Raw genomic sequence first — 10,839 nt, forward strand, 5'->3', positions numbered from 1 at the left:
ACCAAAGTACTGCAGAGACACAAGTAAAAATGTTTGTCACCGTGTGTTCACCAGCTTCACACAACTCCAGGCACAGTGCTTTCTACGACGTATGTTGAAGCCAGTGCACATGGTGCTGGATCCGGAGCTGGGGTGGGGTTGTGTGTCCCTGGGGTTGCACATTGGGAGTTTCCCTGCCCCCTCAGGAGTTTCCACTTGAGGGTCTTAAGAGTCCTTCTGGGCTCTTTGGCACTTGGAAAGTGAATCCCCCCATTTCCTGCCCCATGGGAATGGGGTTGGGGGAGGACTTGGCACTGGCTGTGTGTGTGTGTGTGTGGGGGGGGTTATGGCTCCAACAGGCCTCTGGTCACTCACAAAAAGGCTTGTCACCAGGACAAGCCCCTGTTAGGGGTCAGGTCCGTGGAAAGAGAGTGTCAGGGGTTGGAGGGGTTGCTGGAAATTTCCTGGCAGGGGCAAGGAGGCAGGCCCAGCCTGACTGACAGTGGGAAGGCCCCAGTCCGCCATCACTCAGCGGTCATGCACTGTAGCCGGTGTTTGAAGAAGAGCAGACGATGTTTGGCCACATGGCTTTGGTCCAGAGACCCCGGGTAACGGTAGCGGGCGTAAGTTTCAGCCCCCGCATCCTTAGATGTCCACGGCAGCTTCACCTTCGACGCATGATCCACAACCACATCCGAGCAGGAGCCGACACGAAGGGAACCAAGGCCATCCAGGAAGAATTCTGGGGTGAGGGTGGGGAGGGCACAGGGTTAGGTTAAGTCTCCCAGGGGGTGGAAAAGGCTGGTTCCTAGGAGAACTGAGATCTAGGGCTCAGATGGGCGGCTGTGCAAAACACAAAAACAACAAAACTCTGCTGCTAAGGACACTTTAGCGTCTATTTAAGTCTTGTGTAAAGTGGGGTTCATTTCAATAAACACTGGATTCACTCCTCTGAGTAGGTCTGAACCTGGGGTAGCCCCTGGCAGTAAGGGTGACCTTGGCAGTGGAGGGAAGGTTCAAGGCCGACTTTGACCTGTCTGAGCAGTCGGGCAGAAGAAAATGGAGGGTCCTTTCCTTTCCTTATTTTTTTTTCAGCTCAGGTGCAGATCTGGGTAACCCCCCCCTCCCCAACTGCTTGAGCATCTACCGGGAATGGGGGCGGTCGGTGGGTGCTGCTTGATGCACCGCCCAGGGCTGCACCGGGTCCTTCCCAGACATTGCCGGCAGGGGGCGCCACTCACCCAGATGTGCCACCCGATTGAGGCGCGGGTCAAATCCCACCTCGCGCACTTTGTCTGTGCGCGCCAGGAAGAAGTTGACTACGCCGTCCGTGACCACGCAGTTTGGGAAGCCAGCCAGCTCGTGGTGGAAACCGCGCTTTTGCCGGAGGCAGTCTCCAAGGCCTGGGGCGCCCGGCTCCACACTCAGCAGCTGCCGGTAGGTGGTAGAGAAGCCCGAGATCTCCCGCACGGCGCCCCCAACCTGCGGGGGAGTGAGAGCATGCTCGGGTTAAGACGCCGAGGAGTGGGGGAGCCTCCTATCGGTGCCCCCGGCCGCACCCTCGCCCTGCAGGCTTCAGCCCCACAGGACCCAGAGCTACCCACTCGCTCCACCCGAGGGCGCACGGCTCTCCCACCCCACATCCCGCGCCCCTCCCTACCAGGTCCAGGACCGTCCTCTCCAGCACGTCCACAAGCTTCTCCAGCCTCGTGCGCGCCGTGAAGACAAAGTCGTCGTCCACCCACAGCACGTATTTGGTGGTTACCTGGGACACCGCCAGGTTGCGACCTGCGAACCAACCCTGGGAGAGTTGTATTATGGTTGGGGAGCTGTAAGAGCAGGACAACTGTCTGTGTTCCTCTACCTTGACCCTCGAAACAGCCCAGCACCTCTCTGGGCTTCTGAGTGCTTTCGGGTGACCGGAAACTAGGTTTAAAAACAAAACCCGCAGCTTATCACCCTCTTTCTAAAGGTCTTGGATCTTTTGGGGAAGGGTCTTGAAATGCGTTTAATTCCTGCGTGCATCCAGCAATTCGCTCTATGATTGATTGTAGGCATTAAGCCCCATTTCAAGGATGCAGAACGAGTAAGATATGCAAGATTCAGGAATCCCAGGATCCATTACAATAGGCACGCGCTTGCTTCGGAGGCAAGCTGCAGACTGAGGGCACGCCCCCTTCCCAGAGTCCTCTGGTGCCTGGGTTCAGCTGGGCAGGCAGCGCACCTTGCCGAAGGGCATAAAATAGTGTTCCACGTGGGGGTCGTTAATACGTTCCGGTTTGTCGCTGTCGTCAGCGATGACTATGGTGATCGTGGGATAAAAGCGTCGGATGCTGGCAATGAGTGACCGTAGCCGATCATAACGAAGAAAGGTCTTGGTGGCGATGGTAACCAGGGTACTGATGTTGTACTGTGCTGAAAGCAAGATGCAGGGTTGGATTCAGAAAGGGAAGGAAAAAATAAAATAAAAGGGAAAGCAGCGCCTCCCAGGGCCAGCCCCCTCTTTACTTCCCTAGTCCCTCGAGCGAGTCTCACCTCCCTGGGGTAGAGATGAAGGTGGGTACAGCCGTGGGTGGGGCGGATGTCTTACATGGATGGTGAAGGTAGCCTCGTGCCCCTTGGTGGAGAACCGGACTGGGAAGAAAGGACGTGGAGTTGGCCCGTTTTCTTTTTAGAGGACCGAAATTTAAATCCCTACTCTGCATCCGGACCTTGGTGGGCAAGGACGTATAGTTCTGATGTCTGATGCCTGTGGGACTCACTCTTGTTTTGTGGTGGTGGGAAATGAATTTAGAGCCTAGCAAGCATTCTAGCACCGAGCCTGTATTCCCAGCCCTCTTTTGCTTCCAGAAGAAGACCTTGATCTTCCTGCCTCTGCCCACTGACTGATCACAGGTGTCATTACCTACAGATGTCTCCTATTGAGATGTCAAAGAGGTCTTCGCAATGAAGGGGATGAACCCGTGGTCTCGTGCACACCAGACAAGCGCGTTGCCCACTGGGCTCCATCTCCTACCCAGAAACTCAAAGTTTAGGAGGTGGAACAAAGACAATGGACCTTTCTTTCTTTTTTATTTTTTCCTTTTTGGCTTCTTGAGACTAGGTTCTGCTTGTTATGTAGCCCTGGGTGGTTTGGTAGTTGCATAGCCCAGTCTGGCTTCAACACTGAGGCAATTCTGCCTGCCACAGATCTCTGAGTGCTGGGATCATAGGTAAGCATTACTGTGTGTCTAGATAAGAGCTAACTTTAAAAAGTTAATATTTACTAAGTGTGTGTGTGTGTGTGTGTGTGTGTGTGTGTGTGTGTGTGTGTGTGGCCTTGACTAACCTTGACCTATCTACCTTCCCTAGCACTAAGACAACTGACATGGGCCACTATGCTTTGCTCTGTGCTCTGTGTAAATTGGGTGTGGTGGACACACCTGTAATCCTGGTACTTGGGAGGTAGAAGCTCGAGGACCGGGAATCGAGGTCGGCTGAATAGTGAGTTTGAGGCCAGCCAGAGCTACATGAAATGAGATGACTTCAAAAGCAAAAAAAAAAAAAAAAAATTGAAAATGTGCTCTAAATTGACGAAGCCATTTAATCCTCGTGTTAATCCATTGAATAAATTCCTAGTACAAAGCAAAACTTAGGCACAGAAAAGTAAATGGCCCATACTGTACAAGTAAATAAGAAAAGTCTAGTGTCACAATACTGGCATTGAATTAAAAAATGAGGCAAGGGAAATTGCCTTAAGCAAAGAGGAGACAGTTGGGCACGGATGCAAACATCAGGAAGGAGCCAGCTGTGAACAAATATTGAGGAACATCCCAGGTGGAGAGAGTGGCAGATACAAAGGCCCTAAGGTAGGAGCAAATATGGTTAAAAAACAAAACAAAACAAAACAAAACAAAAAAAATGAGCCTTGGACAAGAGCAGGGCAGAGAAAAAGAGAAAAGGGAGCCTGGCAAGCTGAGTGCTGGGCTAGAAACCTTTTGGGCATTGGAGAGGACCTTCCTAAAAGCTACAACAGTGGGGAGCCTGAGTCCTCCGGCTCCAGGAACAGGTCGTTTCCTGGAGCCACTATGGTGGAATGATGGACAGACATGGGAACACACCCAAGGCTCTGGTTTCGCTCTGGCCTGTTTTGGCCCCAGATAAACAAAGGCTTCTTCTCTCACCCCTGGTCCCACTGGCTGGCCCGCTTGGTACATTCATTGCTTGTCTGGACAATTCTAGCCACTGCCAGAGTACCTTCCACGCCCTCTGTCATTTGCTTTCTTCAGATTGTCTGGGTTCTTTCTGTCCTGTCAGCCCGCCGCTACCCCTGTCCAGGCCTCGCACCTGTGTCTGCCGTGCTGGCCTGGTAGCTTCGGCTGCTGTAAGTGACCAGCTGCAGCTGCCGGTTGAGTCTGTCCAGACCCGGGCTGGCCAGGGTGAGCTCTGTCTGCCCCTCTCCGATGAGAGTCACGCCCGTCACTTCCCCTGCCACATCCCAGGTGCCTAGGGAAGCGCTCAGGTTCACCTGGCAGAGAGGGAGAGAGAGCAGGGTTAGACTGCCTACCCCGCCCCTCCACCTTTGACCCTGGGACCCCCGTGGGTGGGTCTGCCACCCTCAGTGCCCGCCTGGCCTCTGCTGTTGCTCTCACCTGATATACCTCCTGAACAGAAGCTTCCTGCAGACTTAGCCCTGGGAGGAAGAAGGGAGCCAGGGTTACACAGATAGCCCTGCATCTTCCTCATATTCTCCCTTCCCACCATGCACTGCACGGAACTTCATGCCCATCTGTCTCTCCTGTGTGGGCCTAGGACAGCACACCCTAGAAGAAATGTTTCTTTCTTTCTTTCTTTTTTTTTTTTTTCTGAGACAGAAACTGCATTCTCTTCTCCATCAGACTGTCCTGGAACTCGCTCTGTAGACCAGGCTGGCCTCGAACTCACGCAGATCCACCTGTCTCTGACTCCGTCCTGCTGAGATTAAAGGTGTGAGCCCCCATGGCATACATTTTACTTTTAACTCCTTTCCATCAAAGAGACATTTCTTCCATGGCTTGTCCTGCCTATCCTGCTAGACCTTGTTCAGCTTCAAAGAAGGGACTCTTCCTCACAAACTTCCCAGGCTTTCTGCCATTCCCAACAACCCTAGAGTCTCTTCTGTCCCACCTCCTAAATTCCCTTACCAGAGATCTTCACCTACATTCCATGCTCCCCTCCTAATTCCGATCCAGCCTCTGAGGGGCTAAGACCTTCCTTCCCTACCTGGCACCAAGATGCTCCTGAGGGGCTGAACCACCACACCCTGCAGGGGGTACTGTAAGGGGGAGTTGGCAGGAGCTATGAGCAGCTGGTCAGCCAGGGACTGGCTCCTACAGGAGAGGAAAGGATACAGGGGTCAGGAGGAGAGCTCTCTCTGTCCATGGGGTGGCTAACCTGTCCCCCCAGGACTTTCTGACCACCGCTGCCCCCCTGCACAAAACTTCCTGACTGGTACCTTGCAAGGAAGGCCTGGTATTCCTGCTCTCTGGCGACCAAAACAGCCCTGAGCTCCTCGGTATCAAAGGCTTTAGTGAAGTCGACGGCTCGAACCTGTCTCTGGAATGGCAACACAAAGCTGCCTCCTCTGGACTCACAACTGCAATTGTTCTGAGTCAGTAGCCTGAAGCGAGGAGACAGGGTCTTCAGAGTTCAGCTACCCAGGCAGCTTGGATCCCTCGACCCTTCCCATCTGGCACCTTTCCCCTTAAAACGCCGCCGCTCTTCAAATCGCCCCCAAGAGGCTTGCATCCCTTGTATCTGGGCTTTATAGAGGTGTGGAGTGGGCCTTCTATAATCTCGGGTCTAAGTAAAGAAGCAGGCAGTCTCCGGGTACACTCCTGCCTGCACATCCTCCCACACCCCAGTGGCGGTGACAAGGTTCAGTACGACACATTTGCCGCCACTGCCGCCCCCTCTCTCCCAGTTGAAGCCCAGGTAACCCTCTCCGCCTCCGGCTTCACTGCATCCACCAGTCAGCGGGAAAGCCCAGCACTGGAAGAAACAAAATCTCCCGGGCCAGCCCCTCCAGCCGGCTCCACTCTGCGGACACCTCGCGGCCACCAGCACTCACCCCACCACTTGCTCCTTGATCTTGACCGGGATGTGTGCGTAGCGGGGCTCAGGGCCAAGGTCTGGCAGATCGAGCCTCGGGGGACCTTGTGGGGGTGACCACAGCGCCAGAGGGTTAGGGAGAGTGGGTGCGTCTCGGGTGCTGGCATACAGGAGCCCCAGCGAGGCACAGGCGAGCAGCAGGACCAGCGCGCAGAGGGCCCGGCGGCCCAGCCGCATCCTGAGACGGGAGAGGGTGAGAAATAACCAGGGGCTGAGAGAAGGTGCCGGCCGGGGCTTACGATTCCGCTGCCTCGGAGGGCCGCGCAGGTTTCCGAGGCCACCCATCTCGGTTCCGCCTGGCGCACAGCTCATCCCTTCCCTCATGGCCCACGCTGGGGTCTTGGGGCCTCCTTTCTTCCGCCTCTCTGTCACATCTGAGTTTCCGCACACACCCGAGGCCGCGGTATCGTGACACGCCACACCTTGGGCGCCTGGCCCTGGGGGTGCCCACCCCCATCCCCATGGGCATCACCGGGGCCGAGGTGCTGCGGAGGGGCCGCTCTACAGCTAGCCTGGCAGGGAAAGCACGCAATCGCGCCGGTGCCTGCGGGTGCACGGCCGAGGTGACCCTCGGGTGGCCTCGGGGCGCCCCGGGGACGACGCGCAGGGCCGGGTGCACACCGGCAGGGCCAGCGCACTGACCTGTCTAACGCTCTAAGGCCGCGGCAAGATCGCGGTCCGGGCTACGCCCGGCTCTCGGCTCCGGCCGGGGGGTCCTCATGAGGCCGGGGACGGCCTGATGCGGGAGCTGGGCGGGAGCCTGACAGTGCGGGGGATCTGACTCCTCCCGCCTGCCTGCTGACTCCGGGGCTTTGTAGACCGCGGCGTGGGGGTGGCTCTGGATGTTTCCTGCCGGGGAGAACTGCGTCGAAGATCCGCCGCGCCCCAGCCCCAACAACAAAGCCGGGGAGCCCTGGCACCGAGACGCCCTCGCAGGCGGCGGAGGGCTCGGCCCCCGCCCGGCTCGCACACACACCGCAGCAGCGCCGCTCCCGGGGTGGATGCGGCAGAGGCTCCGGCTCTGCGAGGAGAAGGCGAGCGCCGGCGCCTTCTGGCGGGCGCAGGGGAGATTGCTCAGGCGGGCAGCCCTCGCTGGATGGTCGGTCCCTTTCTCTGCCCCGCATCCCTTCGCCCCCAAACCGCCGCGGTATCTCCGTAGCCGGTCACGGTCCCCGCCATTTCCCTATTCGCTCTGCTTGTAGCCTAGGAAAGGCAAGTGATGGCAGGAGGCAGGACCGCGTGCGGTCTCACCTCAGTTCAAGGAAAATTTGAGTGGGTTGTATGGGATTAAGGAAACCTGTCAGCCCTGGAGGTAAGTAAACATTGCCTAAATTAACAAAGACGGTCATCTCAGTTCGCCCCTGTCTCCAAATCCCCAGTATTCAAATGAGGTAAGCCGTTAGTGAGTGGCCTACTTCCTCTAACTGCTCCGTACCGACGTGAAAAAAGAACCATAGGGAATGGTCAGGTGGGAAGTGGTTCTTTCAACAATAGACCATACTCCTGACACTTGCCAGAATTAGCGCCCTGTTTTTCACAGAAGGGTCAAAATTCAACAGAAAAGCAGGTAAAACGTGATGAAAAATGTGTATGGAGGGGGGCATGGGGATTATGAGCGAACTGTGTGCGTCTGCTGGGGAAAAAAGGGAATTTCCACACTCTTTAAAACAACATTTCCAGATCAAATATTAAAATTACAAAGACTTTAAAATAAATCGAGGACCTTTTTTTTTTTTTTTTTTTTTTTTTTTTTTTGGTTTACGGTTGGAAGACGTCTATAAAGCAAGAGATAAAGGAAAATTCTAGTGAACCAAAGTTATCTTTTGAGTTTTAATCACTGTGCCTAAGAGAGCCATAAAACAAAAATGCCTCTAACCTGTAAGCCCCTGGCCCAAGCACCAATACTTCCCAAGATGCTGAAGGCTGTTCTTATAACCAAGTCACATATTTTCACTTCCCTAAACAAATGTGGTCGATCACCCATCTGCCCCGGGAGTACTTTATCACATTGAGGTGGGAGGTACGTAGATTGTACCTCAGGAAGTACATCAGGATGTATGCTTGCGCCTGATTGGACGAAGGTGGAAGTATGTAGTCTTGTAGGTTTGCCTTTATAAGAACCTGGTCATTTTCTGGGAACCTTGGAAGGCCTAGCCAGGGGCCATCATCCTGGCCAATATTTAGTTAAAGTTTGCTTCAAATTTGCCTCAAAAATTGTGGTAGTCCTCTTGTCCAACAGTGGAATTACCCCAGCTTAGTGGTACAAGCCTGTAGTCCTTACACTGTGGAGGCAGGAGATGGAGGATTAACAGGATTGTTTAGTCTGGGCTATGTTAGTGAGAAAAACCCAGCAGCTGGGACTGGAGAAATGGGTCAGTGGTTTAGAGCCTTCCCTCCTTGTCCACAGGACCTGCGTGGGATTCCCAGCACTCATGTGGGGTGGCCCACAACTGCTGTTAACTCCAACACCAGGTGATTTGATGCCCTCTTCTGGTCTCCTCAGGTACTCAGAGATACATGAGACGTGCACTCATGTAGACACACACACACACACATACATACATACACACAGAGACACAAAGACACACATACACTCACATACACTCATACATATACACACTCACACATACAGACAGACACATACATATACAAACACATACACACAGATACACACATATACTCACACATACACATACAGACACATACATTCATACATACAGAGACACACAGACATACACACATATACTCATACATAAACACACTCATACATATACACACTCACACATACAAACACACAGACACACACATACAGACATACAGAGACACACACACATACACACATATACACTCATGCATACACACACACAGACACACAGACATACACACATACACTCATACATATACACACACATACAGATACACACATATGTACAGACACACACACAGAAATACACACATACACACAGAGACACACACACATACATACACACACACATACACTCATACATATACACACATACAGACACAGAGAAACACAGACATACACACATACGCTCATACATACACACACTCGTACATATACACACTCACACATACAGACACAAACACATAAGTACAGACACATACACACACACACTTACACACATATTATACACTCACATATACTCATACACACATACATACATACAGACACACATAGATACAAACACATACATAGACATACACACATACATGCACACACAGACACACATATACAGTCATGACACACACACATACACACATAAACATACATATACACACTCATACACACTCACACATACAGGTACACACAGATACACACACACACATATACACTCATATATACACATACACACATACATACAAACACACAGAGATACACACATACACATACAGACACACACACACACACATACATACACACAGAGACACACAGACATACATACACACACCTCACCACCCACCAAACACACAGAGACACACATCACAGCCCAGACACACACATACTCACAAGGAAAAAACAACACACACTTACACACATATATACACTCATATATACACATACACACATACGTACAAACATACAGACACACACATACACACTCATAATACACATACACACATACATACAAACACAAAGTGATACACACACACATATACATACAGACACACACAACACATAGATACAAACATACATAGACATACACACATACATGCACACACGCAGACACACACACAGACACACTCACAATCACACAGATGGCTGAGGATCAAACTCAGTAATAGCATGTTTGTTCTTTGGAGATTTTTCATACATTGTTTTCCCTACATGTGAAAATCTCATATAAAGCACATACACATATGTCCTTTGTACATACGCATGTACATGCGTCTGTGCTTACGTGTTGATTTGTTGGGCTGTGGTGGTTGGAGGAAGGAATGCCTCCCTTCAGCTCGGGTCTTGGTCTCCAGGTGATGACCGTGTGGGGGAGGAGCTACAGCTTCCCTGGAGGAAGCCCCTCGCTGGGGGTGGGCTTCCTGAGGGTCCGAAGCCTCAAGTCACCGTTGATGCTCCCAGCTTCCTTCCTGTCAGCTGAGGTATGACCTCTCATTTCCCTGCCCCTGCCGCCTTGCCTCCCTACCACAATGGACTCATATTTCACAGAAACCACAAGCTCAAATAATCCCTTTCTTCCTTAAACTGTCTTTTGTAGTGAGAAACATTGTCCGCATTTGTGGTACTGACCACGCCCATTGGGGGGTGGAGACAGGGGTGGAAGTGACCTGGGGAACTAGGTCTGAGGAGGGCCCGGAGTGCTCTCTTACTAGCAGCTCTGGGACGGATAGGAGAGCATCCGGAGGCATCCTTGGGACCAGGAACCTGCTGGTGTTCATCTGTCTATGTTGTGAGTTATTTCTCCCTGAATAAACATCTATAAAGCTCTCCTGATCCTTATTAAATCATGATAGTCTTTAGTCATGGAGTTTTATCATAGCAACAAAAAAGTAACAAATACACAGGCTAGCCCAGATTCGAGGAGTCATTCACATCACCTTTGGGGCTGGCAAGACAGTTCAGCCAGTAAAAGCACTTGCTACTCAAGTTTGATCAGATGAGTTAGGAGTTAGATGTCCATGTGCATGTACACACACACACACACACACACACACACACACACACACACACACTATAAAAATAAACTGCTTGGTCAG

The 10,839-nt window shown here is 52.3% G+C and overlaps 1 protein-coding gene across 3 annotated transcripts; it reads right to left on the minus strand.

Moving 5' to 3' along the window:
* Nucleotides 1-30: 30 nt before the first annotated feature.
* On the minus strand, nucleotides 31-7,056 carry B4galnt1 (beta-1,4-N-acetyl-galactosaminyltransferase 1). 3 transcript variants are annotated; one of them, XM_051176135.1, is made up of 11 exons: nucleotides 6,751-7,056; nucleotides 6,068-6,286; nucleotides 5,453-5,617; nucleotides 5,221-5,327; nucleotides 4,611-4,651; nucleotides 4,306-4,486; nucleotides 2,515-2,613; nucleotides 2,204-2,394; nucleotides 1,640-1,780; nucleotides 1,221-1,461; nucleotides 31-721 (listed from the first exon to the last, which is right to left on the minus strand). In XM_051176135.1, exons 2-11 carry the CDS (start codon nucleotides 6,283-6,285, stop codon nucleotides 504-506), a joined length of 1,602 nt encoding a protein of 533 aa, XP_051032092.1. In that variant the 5' UTR covers nucleotide 6,286; nucleotides 6,751-7,056; the 3' UTR covers nucleotides 31-503. The 3 variants fall into 3 exon arrangements, with proteins under 3 accessions (XP_051032092.1, XP_051032090.1, XP_051032091.1); XM_051176133.1 differs by lacking the exon at nucleotides 6,751-7,056 and having other exon boundaries at nucleotides 6,068-6,408; XM_051176134.1 differs by lacking the exons at nucleotides 2,515-2,613; nucleotides 6,751-7,056 and having other exon boundaries at nucleotides 6,068-6,408.
* Between the last annotated feature and the right edge of the window lie 3,783 nt (nucleotides 7,057-10,839).

Source organism: Phodopus roborovskii, unplaced genomic scaffold, assembly GCF_943737965.1.
Source record: "Phodopus roborovskii unplaced genomic scaffold, PHOROB, whole genome shotgun sequence".
In the NCBI taxonomy this organism is placed as follows: domain Eukaryota; kingdom Metazoa; phylum Chordata; class Mammalia; order Rodentia; family Cricetidae; genus Phodopus; species Phodopus roborovskii.

Bases quoted from the DNA above. Each gene is read 5' to 3' on its own strand.
- B4galnt1 (XM_051176133.1), bottom strand. From the start codon at position 6,393: ATGGGTGGCCTCGGAAACCTGCGCGGCCCTCCGAGGCAGCGGAATCGT. The intron at 2,395-2,514 runs GTGAGACTCGCT...TCTTGCTTTCAG, and splicing joins TTCATCTCTACCCCAGGGAG to CACAGTACAACATCAGTACC. The intron at 1,781-2,203 runs GTGCGCTGCCTG...CAACTCTCCCAG, and splicing joins ATTTTATGCCCTTCGGCAAG to GGTTGGTTCGCAGGTCGCAA.